This window comes from Malurus melanocephalus, unplaced genomic scaffold (assembly GCF_030028575.1).
Source record: "Malurus melanocephalus ecotype Western Australia unplaced genomic scaffold, MMel_1.1 scaffold_115, whole genome shotgun sequence".
NCBI lineage: Eukaryota > Metazoa > Chordata > Aves > Passeriformes > Maluridae > Malurus > Malurus melanocephalus.
In genome coordinates, this window is record NW_026623347.1 from 1508017 (window position 1) to 1528277 (window position 20261).

A 20261-nucleotide genomic window follows, 5' to 3' on the forward strand; every position below is an offset into this window, starting at 1 on the left:
GGAAGGGTTGTGTTAACAATATATACGGTGCTGCTGTGCTCAGGCATGCAGGAGAAATGCAATATATTAGTTCTCAAATCAGTAGTTTGTGAAATGCGTTTCTGGTATCCAGGGATTTTCAGGACTGTTATGCTGATAAAGAGTCAAGGGCAGTCTCCTCATGGGATGGGATGGCTGTCTTGGGAGGAGAAGAGAACAGAAAAAAAGGAGCAGCAGATTAAGAGCTGGACATTTTAGTGTTTCTTTACTCCCAAATGCTGCTTTGTTGTTGTTTTTGAGGTTTTTCTTTTTAACTCTTCAGTCTGCAGCTCTTTAAAACTCTGCAGCAGCTTCRGTTCTGATTTACAGCTGATGAATCACCTCTTTAAAAATCCTTYTGTGGGAAGTTGTGGTGCACAAGGAGAACCTTCCACTGAGGGAAGTTATGCCCACAGGAATTAAATGGGATTCCTGTGGGACAGACAGAAGGAGAAAGAGGAGAAACTTTCCCTACAGACCCCAATAGTGATGCTCTCGTATAAAAGCCACCCATGGGCAGAATACTTAGGAGACCAGAAAAATGGGGAGGAATATCTAAGATATCAAGTCTTCTCCACTGTTTGAGCACTTAATAAAATAACTTTTTATGCAAGGATCCCAAAGTGAAAGCCTGGAGGAAGGGAAGGCGCAGCACCACCAAAGGATTTAAGACACACTTGTCATCCAGATTGTACCACCAGGGCTCAGATCCTGCAAAATTCGACCCATTGGAAGGAGCTCAATATTCCCTTCTTTTCCAAAGTCTCTGGGAAAGAATGAAACAGCAAACATATCAGGTGGGTCCTTCCAGGRGACTTCCAGGTGAGGGGAGTGCCTTTGAAAGAAAAAGTGCAATTTATTGTTTCCTATAGCAAGTTTAATGAAAGAAGTCTGAGAAGCCATAACCAAAAACAAGTAAGAAAAAGTACTGGTTTTTGTTCCCCTTGATTGGAGAGTTTGTTAAACTGAAAGTTCCAGTGTAATTATTATTATCATCATCATCATTATTTTTATTATTATTATGATTATTATTAAGAGAAACAGAGAAGAGAGAGGGGTAGCTCTTTCAGGCAATTCAGTTTTCTCACCTCCCCCAAAAAAATTAAAATAAATAAGGAAAATTCTTTCTTAAAACTCAGTCAGGCTCCTAGACCCTGCATTTGGGCCAGAAAGCTGACTTAATCACACTCTGCAGCTTTTTGCTGTATTTTAGGTGATGCATCTGAATTTTCTTGTGTTTTCTGTTTGCTGAGTAGAACATAATTATTTCCTACACTTACATTGTGTGGAACACATAACTTCAGCCCACCAGGCTCAAGGAACTGCAACGTCAACATAATACTTTCATAGCTTGAGAGAATTTTTTACACCTGAAAACCAGGATTAAGATTGTAAATTCTTTTTAAAAAAAAGTTGATACTCAGTTACATGTGGCTTTGTGATTGATGACTGTATCCTGCTCAGCTAATCTCAGTTTGCCAGTAAAGCCTTTATGACTATGAGAATTTTAGGTCCTTTGATTTCTGTGATRGATTCCTTAAAGCTGCTCAGGCTTTGCTGGATAATTGCTCCATCTCTAGGGCGTCACTTTAGGCCCAGGGAAATGTGGCATTTTCTTCAAAACAGTTACTGCACTTTTTGATCTGTTTGTCATCTAGAGCATTAAACAAAACAAAAGCAGGAACAGGAACAAATGATACCTAAGCACTTGTTTGGCTCCGTGGGGTGCTTTCAGAGTGTGCTGTCTGATACCCTGTTTGCTGAAGAAATCAAGGACAGAAGGAGAAAACTATAGTGAGACTTGGTGAGTCTTGATTTGAATTTTTAGCATGTTTTTCCTTTCAGGTTAGGAGCCATGTGTGGAAGATCTGTGGTTTTAAAATTGAAGTGAAGCCACAAAGCCTCCTGCCAGCAGAGTTAGTTTCTCTGGTTGTGCTTAAAATGGTTCCTCTGTTGCATGCACAAATCAGCTTCCTCTGTGAAAGCAGCAGAAAGCTCAGCTCAAAAGTAACTTGTATTGGTTTTGATGGAATAATTGCAGGCCATGATTCTTACAGCTCTATTTCAGTTTTTTCCCAAAGTATWGCTGACTTTCCCCCAGTCAGGAACTGCAGAACCTCACCTGTGCAGCTGTCACACAGAGATTTTTGGCTGCTCAGTGCAGGAGGTTTTCCTGCACCTTGTCACATKCAGCTCCAAGTTTGTTCAGTGGTGAAATTCGATAAAGTTGCACAAGGATAAAGCACACCACAGTATAGTCCTCACTGCAAAAAAATTGGTGGGGGCATAGCAAGTGCTGCTGTTGCTCAGCCGGAGACAGAAATTCCTGCCTTCCTTAGACTTTGAGGTCTTGATTCAGAGARCTGGAATTGCTTCCAGAATCACTTTCAGTATCATCATTATGAATAAACTTCGACCCTTACCAGTCCCAATACAGTTATAAACATGTGAAATTAGAGAAAAAATAAGGGAGGATTGGAGCAGAGCTGCCCACCGCATTTTGCTGCCTGGAAGATATTTTGCACCCTTACAATTTTTGCAGGTTATTGTTTTCAGTTTGATAAGAACACTTTATGTATTATTGTAGCAACACTTWGAACCATGTGTTTTCTCTATTTTCCTTACATTTCTTCTTTTCACTTTATCACCTCACTTCCTCTATTCTATTCTTTGACGCCACTGTATCCTTTGATAGTTTTTCCACTGTTCTTTTGTTCTTCTTACTTTCCATTTGTTGTGTTTTTCTTTATTCTCTACCAAATATTTTTGCCTTTCTTATTCTCTCACCCCACTATTGTCATCATGCTTTTCCCACACACACATTCCTAAATTATCTATCATAGGTCGCTTATGCTTATTTTTTTCTAGTGTTTCTGATTTTATTTCTGTTATTTTCTCTCAGGAAATCAAAACATGTTCATGCCCATATATACATAGTTGTTTTTTTCTAGTCGCCCTCAGACAAAAACTGAACCTTGCAAAAATCATGGGGGAGCAGAAAGCATCCCAGACAGCAAAACCTGTGGGTGACTCAACTTGAATTGTCCCGTATTGTTCCTGCAATTTGATATTTTTGCACTTGTAGCTGCACTGATGACCTTTGCAGTCACCCGTGCACACAGGGATCATTTTTACACTCCTCCTTTCTTCAAGGGTTCTTTTCTCTGTCCCTCACACATCCAGGACCTGACCCCAGGGAGGCTTCACTGCCTCTGCCCAGTGCAAAGGTGAAACCTCAGGAGTGGCTGGGTGCAGAGCTGTCCCTGTGTSTTGTTATCCCCTTGGTGTTCAAGAGGCAGAACAGGAACCAGCACATCCTGCAAGGGGTTCAGGCCCAGGATCACTTCAGCAGCATTGAAGTTTCTAGAAGGATGGTGACTGAGTGATTGCTCTGGTCGGTTTGGCTGCAGGGAGGCTCCTGGTTGCAGTCTAGAGGTAAATTCCTCTGTGAGACCCACCAGAGGCTGGGTTTGCATGTTGGCCTCAAATCTGGAATCCAACATTGAAGCAATGCAAGATACTGCCATTTTTTTGTGTCAGCAAAGATTGCATTCAGAAAAYACATTGTTTAAAATATCGTTCAACTGTAAATAATCTAATGCCTAAAGTAAACCTTCTAGACTGCCTTTTTAGCAAAAGAAGCTATTAATAAAATAGATTATTTCTTGAAAAACCTTTGAAACCTTGGGAAAACCCAGAACTCCTTCTGCCTGGAACTGTTGTTCTTGAAACTCTGTTTTCTTCAGTTCTTTCATCCTTTTTTTTCTCCCCACTGTTTTCTACCAGCAAGTGCCCTGAGCCACCAGGGAGAGGCACAGAGCAGCCAGGCTGGCATTCAGCATCCCCTTGAGCCTAAGGCAAACGTGCCCTGGCAGTGTGTGGAGCTGGAAGTGGCAGTGCAGACAGGCTGCTTTTGGTGCCTGAGCCAGGTTTTTGTGCCAATGCCACCTCTGCCCACTGCTCTTCCTGGGCAAGGGGCATCTCTGCCCCGTTCTTTGCTTGCCCGGTGCACAGGGCTCTGCTGTCACCTGCCTGCAGAGTCATTTGCAAAYAGGCTCTATGGCTGGGGAGCAGAAATGTGTTTTTTTCAAACCCSAAGCAGATTTATAGTCTGGTTTCCTGTCAGATCTTTGCATTTTCCTTCTCCGCCCCTCCCAGTCTCTGACACACTTTTTCTTACTTTCTGTGTGGCTCTTTGCCCGTTCCGCCACCAGCTCCCCAGCCKCCTTCATTCCCCATTCTCCCGAAACTTTTGTACTTTAGGGGCCAGGGGGTGTTTCACTCCTTGTGTTTCCTTTCCTTTTCACCAGCTGCAGAGCACAAATAACCTCTGCAAGGCTCCTGGAGAGACACTGCCCATTGCATGGAGGAGACGTAGAGAGCGCAGCCTGCAGCAGCTGCAGAGAGCCAGCCGGTCACTCATGAGCACCCAAGGTAAGGAAAGCAGCTGGCAGAGCAGCTCCACCTCCCTGCTGGCTCTGATCACTCAAAGTTCCACTTTCACCTTTTTTTATCTTGATTTTCAAGAGCTCCTTTGGAAATGGTTCTGTTTGTGCTTTCCTTGCCATCAACAGGTCTGGTGTTTTGAATGCGCCGATCCTGGGAGTTCAGGGAGACAAACTGGCTTTAGCTGTATGTGCAAACATGCACTGGGAAAGAGGGTTGATGTGGAGTTCTAGAGATGGGAGATAAAGTACTGATCATCAGCACTGGTCTCCAGGGAATTTCTGGTTCTGCCCACGGTGTGTTATGCTCTAGTCCTTTCTTTAAATCTCTTCACTGAGATTTATGCTTTCTGTTAACTAGTAAAATCTTTCTTATTTAGTTTTCTTCCCCTTTTCATTTTTTCTTCTCACTTCCTTAATTCTATTCTCACCCCTCTGTATCTCTTACTATCTTTTTCACCATCTTTTCATGCCTTTTTTTTTCATCAAGAGTATTTTCTGTGTGACGAATGTTTCCCCTGTTCATTCCTTTCCTTTCCCTCTGCCTTCTTTCATGCCTGTGCAATGGACTGTACATCCTCCATGAAGTTCTTCACCTCTCCCTCCTTCCCCTCTGTCAGTTCCTCCTTGCTCTTGTGTTCCCCTTTCCCGTTGCTCCTCCAGCTTCACTCTCAAGKGTTTGCTGCCCTGGCAAGTTCCTTTTGCACACACAGTGCTGTTGCCTCTCCCCTGGGCTGTCCTTGCACACACACATCTCTTCCTGTCTGTCCTTTTCATGGACATCTGAGGGATTTGCATATTTACAGTTTTTGGGATGCTTTTACACTTGCATAGCTTCCTTTCAATGCTCAGGCTCATATTCAGTCATTCAAACAAATAACCACTGTCATCCTGTCTCTGTTTCTTTCTGTCTCACAAACAGCATTTTCTAACACCTGTAATACCCTTTATCTTCCCCTCCTCTCACAAATTCAGCCTGCCCTGACCTGGTGCATTCCATCCCTTCTCTTTYTGCCATCCCACTCCTTCCTACCTCCTTACCACAACTCTCCACCAGCTTTCTCTATCTGTTTTTATCTTCATATTGCATTGAACTGGGAGGAACTGCTGATGCAGATGGGCTTACTCTGCTGCCTCACTATCCCTGCTGCCAACCTGCGGGGGAACCAGAGGAAGTATTGCAGCCTCTCAGCTCCTCTTTCCTCTGCACAATGTGCAACCTGAGCAGAGAAAGAGCTCAGCCATGGGACTGAAGGTGCATCAAAAAAATGGGAGAGCACAAAGCAAAATGACTTGTGGAAAACTGTAAAAAATAGTTCTAGTTGATYGTAAATATTTTTACTAAACTTAGTAAACTTCTGCCACACAGCAGGATTTCTGAGCTGACACTGGCATTGCTTTTGTCCTGTTGATTCCTGTGGGATCCCAAGTCTCAGAGGTAGAAGTTCTCAATGCTGATGCTGTAGTGGGAGTAACTTTGCCCCACAGATCTGGAAACAGCTCATGTCTTTTATACCAGACATACTGGTGAGTCACCAAGATCAGGCATAGCTAAAAACTGCATCCAAGGACAATATCTGGTATTACTCTTTGCTTAAATTTGTATGCTTTGAATCAGATATGACAAATAAGTACATTTCTTTGATGAAGCTTTTTAACCTCACCTTCTTAAGCAGGACTATTGAGACTGAAGATTTATTTCCACGGATGTTCTGATGTGGTCTTTTGGGAACTGAATAAGGATCACTTATTAAACTCAGCTGAATTAATAAGAGAATTATTATGTGGGAGAATTCTCTTAGCGATCTGTCCTGCTCTTTCAAATTGTCTATCTCCTTATGAGTGAAAGGAGCTTAAATTTTATGTTTGCAATTATAAGATMTCCTTTCTGATTCAGAGCTAGAAAACTGTGGCCTTTGAGCTGTGAGAATTCTCTTCTGAATACACAAACAGATACATTAAAATATATTTGTCTTTCGGAATGTGCAAAAAGTCCCCAAGACTAGAACAATAAAATAAGAGATGCTCATTTYATACATACARGTCTAATATGACTCCTCCTTACTCTGTTGCAACTCATCTTGTGATGGGAACAGCATTTGTATTCCTTTGAGTCATTCTACAAAACTCGTGGATTTTGTGCCTTGGTTTTTTAGTATTTTTTGACCCTGTTACTGGTTCATTTTGTAAAGGCTTGCTGTCTCCCAGCAATAAATTGGCTGAGACAACGTCTCTTCTTTCTCTCTCTCCTCCTCCTCCTTTTTCTTTTGCATCACAGAGTTTGCTGTGTGGTGAGGTAAAAATGGACATTGACARAGGTGTGCTGTGACATTTGCAAGGGGACAGAAATTTGATTTTGTGTGTGTATGTCCAGTTTCTTGAATCATGTGTCTGGCAGAGGAGAAATTTCAGCAGGAAAGAGCCTGGAAACTTTCTACCCTGCTCAGAAAATTGCTGYATCAAGAGAGCCAGCCTCAGAACAGAAATTCAGAATCACATGTTTGACTCCCTGTTCTCATACAAATAGTTACTTCCAATTAGACTTAACTCTGAGTTAAGAGAACAATAAACTTTCAATGTGGGTGAAAAGAGAGACCCCTCTGACTGCATGTATCTGCTCCAATTAAAAATAATTTGGACCTTCTCTAGAGGGGTGCATCCCAAMTAACTGGGATGTGCTGAAGAAATCAAAATACCATGTACCAAATAACCTTGGTTTCTATACGGTTGCTTGGTGAAAGTTTTCAACAGATATATGGAATGATTGCTCACAGAGGATGAAATTTATAGAGATCCTYAGCCACCCACTAGTTAGCAGATGTCTCAACTCCCTCTTTGATATTGAAATACATCTTTCATGAAATACGAATCTTTCACTTAGATATGGTCATTAAGTTGTGTAACTGATGGTGGAGTTTGACCTGTGGCAGCTTTCTTTGGCAGTAGGCTCCACAGCAATCTAAACTTTAAAAGAAATGTGGAACTAGGCCTTGTGATTTTCAAACTGAAGGGTAAAACCATAAACTCCACAGAGTTTGGTCAAGTTTTGCCAATATGATATGAAAAAAAAAAATTTGTCTCTTGTCTGTTTTGCTACTGCTGTCTGTATGATTTGCATTTGCAGAACACTGGTGTGAATCCAGCATCTGCAGTGAATCTGCAATTCCTTTTCCAGAACAAATTATGGGGTTTTCTCRAGTCTACATGTAATAAGATTCTCCATCTCCACCCTTCCCCCAAATTTTCTCTAAGTGCTGCCTTCACCCTCCAGTCTGGGTCACTTATTTAATGGCAATGAACATTTTCAGGAAGGTAACCTTTCTGCTTGTGATTTGTTCAAGGACTCTGGAATTATAATGGTTGCTGTCAAACCTATATAATTGGTGTCTGTGGCACGCATCCAGCGAGTGATAAAAGCTCCGTTGTCTCTGCTGCTTTCGTCTGTATTCTCTCCCTATATCACCCTCTCACTCCTGCTCCTYTCAGGCAAGAGGAGAATGCAGTGCCAGGGGCTGTTTAAAGTGCAGTTTGACAAAACAGCAGYTCTGGCAGATTCCCTGTCAGGGAGTGTCCCAGCTCTGGGCAGTGGATTCCCTTGGCTGAGGTTTGCACACCAACTTGAATTACGCACAAAGGTTTTCTCTGAACTTTGATTTCTAACACCTCCCTTCATAACCTTCTGCCAAATATTTGGGCTCTAGGAAGGGTGATAGTTCTTGAGTACCATAAATTCACAACCTTAATGAATTACATTTAACATTTTTCCAGTAAGTAAGAACTCTGTGCTTTCATATACAAAAAACAAACGTGCAGGATGGTTTTTTCACAGCTCACAAAAGTACATCACCAATAGCACCCAAAATTGGCAGCACCTTGTGCACTGCCTGCTCCCAGTGCTGAGCATGTGCTGAGGAAAATATTCCTGTTATGTTAGTCCTGCAAAACCTATTTTATCTTCAGGGCTGGCTGGGGCATTACTTTCTAATGCTGTCTACTTCAGTGAATCTGCTTAGCAGCTCAAGAGGAAAGAGAAATTTGTCAAATCTCACTGGAAATCTATCAGAAATGTCAAATGAAATGCTATATCATTCCGGTTTTGTCAAAAGGATAAATGTATATGCAGCTGTGCGTGTGATATTATTTGCAGTAATTGTTGCCTCAGTGAATTTGTCGGTGTGAAGTAACTTGGTGTGGTATTAAGGGAAGTGTTAGTTCTGGTCCCTGAGGCCAGCTTGGCCTTACACAAGGTACTTGTTATTTGCTCAAGTCAGTGCTGGCTTTTTTGGAGTTCAGGGGAGGAATCAGCTTCAGTGTAGCCAAGGGAAGGATTCCCTCTGGCCTCCTGAGCACTGGGTGTTTGCTGGCAAATTTTTCTCAGGTTGTAATTGAGATGCATTTGTAGACCAAATGCAGCATAAGGTTTCTGTTTGTAATGGGATAAGAATCTTTTTTTCCATCTGCATGCAGAAAAGCTGTGTGGTAGCAGTACATATATGGTTATCATTAGCAGTTGAAGGATTGTTTTCACTTCATTTTTATAACTCTATATGTGTATAAACATTCCAATCTGGCTGTGCCCATACTTGAAATCAGTCTGAGTGTACTTAATAGGTTGTTACACACATTTAATATATTTGAGCACAAAAATAAGTTCCTCCAAGATTTGAAACACTAATAAAGACACCTTTCAAATATTTCCCTCTGGGGATTCTGAATCCTCAGGAAAGTGGGAAAACACCCCAAGGGTATTTCAAGTCTTTTTACACCAAATACATTTCCAAATGACAGTGAAAATGGGGATAGAAACTTTTCTCTTTGGTCATGAACTGAAACATTATCACATTCATAAGATCACTTGAAGGCTTTTGGCTTTTAACAGCTCAATTCAGATCCCAGTGACCCACACTACTCACTGACCAAACTGCTCCATTGCACAGAGCCTGTTTTKAAAAAATCTCTTCTCCTGGGTTGCRGTTTTGTGTGGATCCTCCCCAAAMTCTGCTGGTGCATCCCAGTCTTTTACATGAGCAAGTCACAGTGTCTATCCAGCATCTGCTTCCTGCATCTCTATTGCTTGGCTTTTTGTGAATCACAGAATTATTTAGGTTGGAAAAGACCTTTAAGGTCATTGAGTCCAACTGTTAACCCAGCACTGCCAAGTCCAGCATTAAATCACGTCTCTGAGCACCATGTGAAGGTAGTTTACATTCCATATGGTTTTTGTAGTTTATAATGAGGTAGTTAGTGAGATCATCAAACTCTTTTCACTAATGATTTGCAGTGACTGAAAATAGAAAATTCCATAAATTTTTCTCACCTTCTTTATTATTGCTGAGCTGATTTTTTCCTGAGGGAAAAAAAAGCTTAGGGTAAGATTCTTCCCTGCTCCTACACTGCTAGTCTTCCTTCACAGTTCCTGCCAAAGGAAGACAGAATAAGGCTCAAAATTTAATTGTTTAAGAATCTTTTGTGTGTGCTTCATCCTTCCAGTAACATATTACTATATTTCCAGTTATATATTTTTTAGMTAGACCCGAGACTAACATGTTTTATTTTATAAGGTTTCATTTCCTTCTGTCTTTTATTCTTTCTTCTTTGCAATTTATGCCATGAAAGGTATCAATGTAGTACGAAACAAAAAATGTTTGAACTTCTCTGTCAAGATCGAAAATAATGTGTTTTCCTCTTGCTTGAGTTGTTCAAAAAAAAGTGAAGGAGTTTTACATTTCCCATAAGGCTGGAAACGCTGAATCTGTTGGGTTTTTTTCATCTGCAAGTCTGTGGCCTGAAGGAAAAGTGATACTTGAATATTTTCCTATGGAGCGTTACWCTACAGAATGGTGTTTTTGTGACTCATCCATATCCACGGTGAGAGCAGCATCCAGGCAGTTTTGCTGGATTAAACACTATTGACAGCACCACCTCCACTGAATCACTGCCCGACAAAGCTGCACACCTGGGACATGGRGCTGCCTCAATATTTGCCTTAGAAGCCATGTGAGAATACAATATCAGGGAGGATTTTCCACCTGCAAGAACAACTGGAAAATGCTCAGTCTGAGAAACGATTGGAATTTGAATGCCCTTTTGAAGGCTGTGGATTCAGTGACAGGCTCCTGATGCACTGTAGTGTGTGCTGCAATGCAGAAAAATGTAAACTCAGTGCAACAGCATCATTGCAACATGATAATAGTGCAGAAATCCAAAGCTGTTTGAGCAGGATAGTATTAGAAATCTYGAATGTATTTAAAAATCTTGGCTATTAAATAGCCAATGCCATCAGCACAGATTGAGTAGGGTTTCTGCACAAAGGGACTGAACAGTGAAAATTATTTGAACACTCAAATATTGCAAGGAAGGAACATGAGAAAAGGCARAGGGTGGTTTGTTGCTGCTCCTTTGGTCCTCACAGAATATCCCAAGGTCTCCCTGCCTTCAGCCTGACCAGTTTGACTCACCTCACTTGTCTTGTTCACTATCTCCTTCCCTTCTCCTTTCTCATTCTGGTCCCCAGCCTGTGCATGGGAGTCCCATCAAACGAGAGAAGGTGCCTGGCAAGGTCCTGTCTGAGCAGGAGACTTCAGAGGTAAGGGCATCACCCACCTGCAGTTTGTGACCTGAGGAAATGGAGCAATGCACCAAGCACAGCAAATGGAAAAAAAAAAATCTGCCTTAAAAGAGAGATGGGTCATTGTGCTTTAGCAAACTCCAAACTCTCTATAAACAAAGTCAGATTTTCATCTGGGATACTCTTCCAGTTCTTTTCTCTTGTGGAGAATGTTTCACACACACTGTTGGCTGCAGTAATCCAGGTTGTTCAGGTTGCTGTGCTGTGGGCTGAGCAATGCCACATCCTGGCATTCTGTGTTACGTTATCATCTGTCTCTAGAAATGGTTCCTGCCCACCTCTCCCCTCCTGTCCCATGGAGGCAGTGAACTCTCTAACCTCAGACCAGAAATTTGCTCTACATTGAATTTGGCCTTACACAAGCCCAAGAGAAATTGTACAGCTGAGTCCTGCCCAAGCCAGCAATCCTTATTTCCTCCAGAGAAAAACCAGTGAGTGAAGTGAGTGCCTTCTGATGGTTGAATGTGGATTCTGAGCCACCAGCTGGACCATTCTGTCCTGAAAAGGAACAGCAACATTTTTGGCTAAGTGCTAAAAGTTTGCATAGAAGACTCCAAAAGGAGCATATGGCCATTGCTTTCAACTTGCCTTGTTCTTTAAAAATATGCTTCACCAGAATGATCCATTTCAGGCCATCTAACTGTGGAGTGAGAAAGTTTAATTCCCTTTTATAACTTGCTGGGATAAATGACATCATAAATATGAGAAAGAAACAAAGAGTTCTATCAGGAATTTGAACTGGGATAAATCTGATTTACAGAGAGTGCCATCACCACTCCTCTGAAGATACCAGGGACTGTACATGAGGGGTTTGAAGAAAGCTGTTGATCCTTTCTCAGCTCACKTGAGCTTCACCATTCKCAGCCCCAGCATTGCTGATAAAATGCTCAGTGTTACCCCAATCAGCCTTGGTGAGAACATGTCTGGGTGTGGCTATTGCATGTCTCAGATCGTGTGACAGTGATATAAAATTGTCCTGATGTATATAAATAACCAGGACCAGCCCTAATAAACTGCTTTTTGCCCCAGAAAATGCTGTCATTGAAAGCACCCAAGGGGCTTGCCCACTCGCAGAGTTACTCCTAAAGYTCTTCTAGCAACCCAGGAATTATTAATAATTAGCAGCTCTCAGGAAAGGTCCTGTAAACACTTCCTCCCACACTGATTGCTGTGAACAATTTCAGTGTGAGTGTGGGGAGAAAGCTCAGCTTTGTGGTTTCTGCAGTTCCCCAGCCCTTGCAGAGCTCTCCCACAGCATTTGCCCAACACACTCGACTCGACACCAAGTCCCTTCTCTTGTGATACTCTGTGTTCTGTATTCTCTCCCCAGACCCCTCTCCTGTGATGTTCTCTATTCTCTCACCAAGGCACCTCATGGGGCACCAGGAGAGCTGTCCCTGCTTTCAGCTCAGGTGACTGCGCTGCTGTGCAGGGAAAGGCACTGGTGAAATCCCCTCCTGCAGATTTGGKTGGGTTACACCAGCAAGAGATCCCAACCCCTCAAGAACTCAGGGAGAAGTGGCAGAGGTGGCTCCCAGTAAACAGAATTCACCCAGTAAGACCAGCTCAGTGTTGATGTCAGCCTAGCACACAGCTTCTAAAAATGCTTATAACGAAAAGGCTGGACACATTCCTATTTGAAGAGGCTTTTTAAATTCTCCATATGCTTCGTTTAAAAAAATTGCTTTAATCTTTCTGATGTTTGCAGTACCCTGGAGAATAATGAGAGTTCTTTTCCCATTTGATGAGTCTATTGCTTTTACAGGATTTGAAACACTTGCTGACCTGAGTAGCTTATGACAAAACAGGATTTTGAATTCAGATCCAACTTGCTCTGCYTTGCTTCATTTTCTAATCCAGAGTGAACCTTATCTGTTGTTATTTTGTATTTCRCATGATGGGGTATCATGCTGGAGTAATTACTGGCTCAGAGGATAGAAGGGACTTGCCCTCAGAGAAGGAAACCTGTGAACACAGCTCATCATTCCTAAAAAATCTGAAATTTGAGTGCAGAAAAGCAGGAGTTAAACTGGCTCCTGCATAACAGTTGCTTTGTTCCATCCCTGTGCTTAATTCCTCAGTCTYGTCTTCCATGGTGACTTCGTTAGCAATGAGATGCTAATTAAATTTCATATTTACGATTAGAAAATAAAATCATTGGACCTTTTTTAAATAGATTTTTATGAGTTTTGGCTCAGTTAGCTGAGTCAGCAGCATGGAGTCTGCAAGGCTGAACTCACCGGCTTTGAAAAAAAAAGATAAATAGAGCAACTAATGATGAAAGGAGAGTCTAATCTAAAACCTCATACAGTTTCTACACTGTATTAGCTTTTGAGCATAAGAAAAATAAATTTGTTTTGGCTCCTYGTAGAAAGAAATACTGTTAGTCATGTAGAAAGAGCCCTTCTTTTATTATGTCTCAGAGGGTTCAAAGCTTAAAATTTCATTTAATTCTTAAAATCTCAGTTGTGGCAGGACATAATATGCTGGAAAGAGATTGATGCATCAGCAGAGTCTGTCATCACCTGTTAGCTGGGAAAATATTTATTTCCCAGCTTCAGAAGGGTTAGAATTAACAGGTAAGCACTGACACACAGCACCTGCCCTCTTCCCCATGGAATGTGCACTGCTGGAGAGTTTCTACARCACGAGAAAACCAGAACTACTTAAATACTGCTGCCAGCCAGATTTATGGGTGCTATAGAGAGCAGTTCCTTATTCAGGTAAAAATTAGCACCTCACAAAACTTTAAAGGCCCATTTTTCCAATACTTAGAATTTGAAGAATGTTCCAGTTGTGAGAAGRTTTTTGAAAGCGCTCAGCTTCAATTTAAGTGCGTACAGAATCCCTGATTTTAAAAAGCGCTTAACGCTCAGCAACCCCGTGATTCATAACAGCACCTTATCCCTCACTCCGAGGCAAGGCTTGCAAAAATCTGGCCATTTATTCTGGTGCCTAAATACCACCTGTGCTCTTAGAAAATCTGACCCTAATTACGAGCTGTGCCCTTGGGTAGGAATGAGAAATAGGGGAAATCAATCCTCACGCGTGGGAGGTGTTTGCTCATCGTGTGTGCAACCTCACCTCAGACACAAATGCAACRCTGCATTTAAAACAAAGGCTTTTCTGCACATTCTGCAAATGGTTTTGTTGTCAGCAATTGTGYTTCAAGGCATGAGATGGGAGAATAAAACAAGTTTCCCCTGATTTTGATTGGTTTCCACCCTTTGTTCTGTTAAACATCTCCTGAAGATCAGGGTTTGGGTGCAAAAATTCCTGCAAATCTCGCTTTTGTGGTATTTTTTGTAGATGTTGTTTTAACAGCAGTTTCCCATCCTTAAAGGCTGGATGGTCACAGATGGAATGTAATTCTGGCATCACTTTACAGTTGTTATTTTCACAAATATTTATTTCCACAGTCAGCAGGAGGATTCAATATGATTCTCATACTTTTTACTTTGACTCATGGTCAAGAACCACACCAGGTGAAGACAAATAGTCAGATTTATTGCTATTTTAGTACTTTGTTTCTTCAGACTTTTCAAAAAAAAATGCACATTAACCATGAACTGAACCAGCCAGAGTTTCCTGATGAGACCAGAGTTTAGTCTCTTCCCATGGTTAGTCAATTCTTCAGGGATRAATTTTTCACATGAAAGCTTTACAGTATTTTATTCTCTATCATCAGAGCAATGGGCTTAGTTATGGAGAGAGCAACAGAAGATGCTTAATTCCTCCTTGCAATGCTTTGAGCTTAGAAAATACGGAATTGCCAAGTATTTYGCACTATCTTTTCCCCAAGACAGCAAGACAAGGTCACGGAGACATTACCACTACAGAAATAATGGACAGACAATGTACAAACAGACCATTTTTCCTTTAGATTGCTCTAGAGGTGACTTACAGAAGCCCTTCTGCAAGATGGAGAGTGAATTGTCTCTCTGTTTTCCAGAGATTGCTTTCCTGCTCTTAATTGCAGCATTTTGGTGACAGGGAATGGCTACAGAAACCAACCCAGCTGGGTTTTTTGCTGAAAAAGGAGCTGTTKGAGGTGGTCCTCAGGCCTTTCCTGCTCCATCCAGAGCCCCCAGGTCTTCATGGCTGCGGGAGCACTTCCTCCAAGACTTTCCTCAGCAGCAGTGTCACATTTAAAAGCTGCCCACAAACTCTGTTCAGATGAAAAGGGAAGTAAAGGCAGCCCCCAGCACCTTTGTGCCTGCTATAAATAGAGTGTAAGTCTGACAGAGAGGACGGTGGGTGTAGGTTTCCGGAGCTCTGTGACACARTCCCACCACACTGGGGACAAAAGAGAGGGCACAGCGAGAAGAGGAGGTGACCGGAAAGCACAAGCAGAGATCTATTCATGAAACAAGCACTTCGTGTGAAAGGAGTGAAATATCAAGCTCCTTCTGATTCCTGGTGGGTGTTTGCCCTTCCTAGGCCAGGCTGCTGTGATTTATTGTGGCATCCAGTTGTGCTCTGTGTGTGTTGTGTGCTGCTGGCTGAGATGTTCCTGCAGCTCTGAGCAAGGTTCAAGGATCTGAGCAACGAGCAGAGCACCCAGGAGCATGGCAGATTGTGGCTGGCAGTGAAGATCACTTCTTCCAGTGAGCTGYTGGTTGTGTAAGGTATGTATGACATTGCTCCACTCTACAGGAGAGCAGCCTGTTCTTTAAAATTGGAATTTTAAAGCAATGGAATAAGGTGTAGATACCTGTTCCTATCAACATAAGCATTATGCATTTACATAATATGAGTAAAATGTTTATGTGAACCATGGGAGTCATCACCTTTTTAAGACTGGACAGTGTTTGACCCAACAGGATATATTGTTGGAAATTAGAAGCTAAACATGAATGGGTAACTCTTCACAGAGCTGGGAGGGAGCTGTTATACCTTTGCAGAGTATTTAAGACATTTAACTGAATCATATTGCCATCACAGTCAATGCATGCTGCTCTTGTAGAGCACTAAACTGTTTGCAGGGGGGTTGTTTTTCATGTGTTTGGAGTGGTTTGTTAAGGTTGATCTTAATAGAAGGGTCATGAGAGTTGACTTCTTATTTGTTCTTTCTCTGTATTTGGTGTGTTTTGATCAGCTGTGGGATTCTTTAGCACTGGGGCAGTGTCGCGGGAGGATTAGGTTGGATATTAGGAAAGGTTCTAAATTGCTCAGGCTCCCCAGGGAATGGGCACAGTCCCAAGACTGCCAGAGCTCCAGGAGGATTTGGACAACTCCCTGGGATCCCCAGAGTGGGATTGTTGGGGTGTCTGTGCAGGGACAGGGGTCAGACTGGACAGTCCTTGTGGGTCCCTTCCAACTCCAAATATTCTCTCATTCTTCATACAGGTTTGTGTCTTATTTTYCTACTATGATATAAAACCTGCTATATAAAATATTATTTTCAAACTTTTCTGGGCCATGGTGAATTGCAGTGAGATTATCTGACAGTATGCAAGATTGGAGTGTGACCTTTTCTGTTTTAAGAATGGCCTACACATTTACTGTCAGTTGTTTCCGAATTTGGAGATTGTTTAACTGAGTGCAGTCCTCTCCTCGAATGCATTCTGCRTTATCCTTTGACTGCCTGGAGATGAGAGTATCACCTGCAGAGGGTCATTATCTGACTGGGTGGAAGATGTTCTTCTCCCTGTTATTTTTTTCAACCTCTGTAATGTAAGAGTTCGTAGAAAGTGACAATTTTTTCAAGAAACASACCAAGTAGGAGTTTTGTTTGGCAGAGCTACAATCCTTTTTCTATTCCTGATGTGACTTGTATTAATGGAAGTGAAATGTTAACAACACAGATAAGAATCAGGCTGTCTGTGCCAGGGTTGTGTGGGTTTCACATGTACCAGTTAATGAACCTTTGTCCTTAGCAGGTTCTTGTGTAGCTCAGTCTGCACAAACCCCTCACAAACAGTGGCTCTCTGTACCAAAGAATGTGCTGGGGTTTGTAATCTGAGCACACATTTACTGGGACCTAACCTACCRTCATCAAAGCCATTTGCATCCTTGGGCAGCTTGAATTTTTAATTCAGGASTCCTCCTAAACACACAGGACTTGCCCCCATCTGTGCCTCCTCCTCCTCCTCCTCCTGAGCTGGTGAGAATCTCATTATCAATTGTAAAAACAAAGTGAGTCAGTCTAGAGAAAAAATTAACCTAAGACCCAGTAATGACTTGAGAGGCGTTTGTTGGCCCAGCATTCTCATGAGTCTCTGCAGCCCAGGATGACAGCTGCTTTCTTAGATCTTGGCTTTTAGCACACTTTAGTAGAAAGGAAGTGCTGGTGTCAGTAGTGATGCTCCAGAACAGAAGGGCAGCAATATAAACATATTTGTACTGGGTTAGAGCAGCGATTTCTGCTGCCCTCCTCATCACCATGCGGAACAGGAGGGAGCWTGTGTAGATTAAAGCATTTATTAAATGTCAGGCACTCAGCTCTCCACTGCTACTTTGCAAAGCCTTTAAAATAGATGCACTAAAGTCCTGTGGTAAATTATTTATTTTAATTACTGTGCCATTATCTTGATTTGCATGCTYAGAATTAACACTGATTTCCAATGTTCCAGGATTGTGGAAGGTCCTTCCCTATTTATTCCTTCAATTGCTTTACACCTCACACTCATTGCCTTTGCCTTCAGCAAAGCTATTCCTGTTCTCATCTCTGTCGCATTTCTGTTCCTCACTTTCATTCTGTTGAGTTCCTCTTTCTCTAACTTTCTTTTTCCTTTCCTGTTCCCTTTTTTGTATTTCCTTTTCCCTTGACCTCACCATTTTTCACCCTCAAATCTCATGTCTCTCTCCTCTCTTCACCTCTTTTTTTTTCCTGCATCTCTCCTTGTTCATATCTTTCATTTCTCATTTATTTTTACGTATATTAGCACTGGATAATTTCTGAAACCTGGGTATCAGATTCTCAAACAGTGTGTGAAAACAGAATAATACCAGTGTAGATCTTGACATCAGGAGGACACATCTCTCTCCCATGGATTCCAGAGGGAACCCAAATTATTCGGGGTGGCTGGAAACCAATCTTTGAAGAGTGTTKCAAGGTGGTAGTATAAAATGGTGAATGAAGTGTTTCAAACAGAGCATTTTCCATTCACTAGAKAGGAACTGGATTTCTAAATTCATACCTAATTCAAAACGGTCACATGAATCCAGCCCCAAAATTTGCTCCTCTCTCAGCAGTGCTTAAAATGTGTGTTGCTACCGTATCTGGAAGGAGTTTCATTGTTTGTAGGAAACAGTGACACACAGAAAAATGACAGTTGTCAAAACATGGTTTCACCTATTTGCAGGGGAGGATTTTTCCATTGTCTTTGTTTATTATCAATAATGTGTGTTSTACCCCCAGAGCCGATTGGCTGCTGCCTGTTGGAGGCAGCAGGACCTGCTGTCASTTGGCCATTGAGCAAAATGAGTCATTTCCTTCCTGTGACATCAGGGGATGGCAGCTCCGAGCCTCTGAAGCTGCCACACTTGAGGAAGAGGTAGAKCAGACAGTTCCAGTGGGGTGGAAATAGGAAAGCTCAAATCTCAGCATTTATGGAATCAACATCATTACAGCATCCTAAGGAGCATTGCTGCGCTGATTTGGGGTCTTTTCAACAGTATTGCATTGGGCAAAATAACATTCTTACTGTGAAAATAGTGCTTTCCTGCAGAAAGTGGTAGGAATTGTACAGAATTTCATTTGCAATTTCAAAACACACAAAAGCTCAATGTGGTAAGTGTGGAATTCAGTCCATTCATTACTCAGCTCTTAGGCAATATTATCCTGCAATATTGGAAATTTGTCTCTGCTGCACACAATGTTTTCTGGTTTAGGTGGTTCYAAGCAAACTGATGGGTGTCCTGACAACACCAATAATTGATCTGTGCTTTATGTGTGAGTTACCCTTTCTCTTCTTTCTGAGATGAAGTTTTATATGGATCTGCTCTTTGGAAAGTAAGCAAAAATTAAAGAGAATTCCAAGAGTATTAACTCTTCTGAATCCCTTCTGTTAGGACAGGAATAGTGATTTAGACACAAATCTCTGATTTATTCTGTTGCTTGTTTGGTTTTGTTTTTTTTCAGAGGGGAGAAGTACTGAATGAATGTAACATCTTAGAATTCTTCTTTTCTTTTTTCTCTCATTTGGTTGTTGAGCTTATAGTTAGGAAAATAAATGGAATTTTCTTTCTCCTGAAGCCAGGTGAAGATGAATCCAGAGCTCTCTGAACCAGCTGGGGAGTTTGGTTTGCTTCCTTCTCCCTCTCTCCTGTTCAGAAAATGGGAGTACTGAAGATGTAGCTTTACCTCCCTGAGCCTTGCAGGTCTGCTGCTGSTTGGGGTTTCTTTTGTAGGCTGTGTGGAACAGGAAGATTGACTCAATTGAATTGAATAGGACATCTTTGTGCAAAAATAATCCTATTTTGTGTTTAAAGCTTCTTGCTCTTCTATTTCTTTGGTATCTCTTATTCTATTTTTTTTTCTTTTATATTTTGTTGAAATAAGTAAGCTGGTTGAATCTCTTGTATAAAGAAGGGGTTCTGAAATACACAGAATGGTTCTTTTCATGTGCATCACCAAACCAGAAATACAGCCCAGCCCACTCAGCAGAGCTGTTGCCTTCACAAAGTCTTCAGAGGCCTGAAAAGTCTGAAATAATAAAACTGCACTAATAATAAATATTTTTTTTCTGGGGACTTTCCATCTCAGTGGTTCCATGTGCTTTGCAGTCGCTAATTAACAAGTCCTACCTTGTCATAAACATATCCATTGCCAGCCTTGATTTCAGGTGGGGATGCTGAGGTAGAAAAAATGGATATAAAGTGCAAATTCTTGCAGGCAGATGAAGACACTGTCTCATCTCCTTTGGGAGTCTGGATTTAGACATCTGTATCGAAAAAAATTGCCAGGATAGGTAAGCAAATTTAGTCTTCTTTATCAATGTTTAAGCCTTTTAAAAGTGGTTTTCAGTACCACAGAACATCCAGAGAGCAGCCAACATAATTGGAAACCGCTGGTATTCAGCATTTCAGAAAGCCTGGAGGGCACACAGAGCTCTCCTGTCCTTAAGCAAAGGAATATAATTTCCTTATCACACTTTAAACTGTGACTTTCCTCTAAAAGTAAAAATAGCTCTAAATCCCTTTGTGGTTTTGTGGTTCTCTGATAT

The 20261-nt window shown here is 41.7% G+C and overlaps 1 protein-coding gene across 1 annotated transcript in view; it reads left to right on the top strand.

The window, feature by feature from the left end:
* The first annotated feature begins 4224 nt into the window (after window positions 1-4224).
* CARD11 (caspase recruitment domain family member 11) overlaps window positions 4225-20261 on the top strand; it is a 45291-nt gene continuing 29254 nt past the window's right edge. Inside the window, exon 1 of the mRNA XM_057369832.1 lies at window positions 4225-4452. Coding sequence (XP_057225815.1) covers window positions 4440-4452 — 13 coding nt within the window. The 5' untranslated portion in view covers window positions 4225-4439. The remainder of the gene's footprint in view (window positions 4453-20261) is intronic.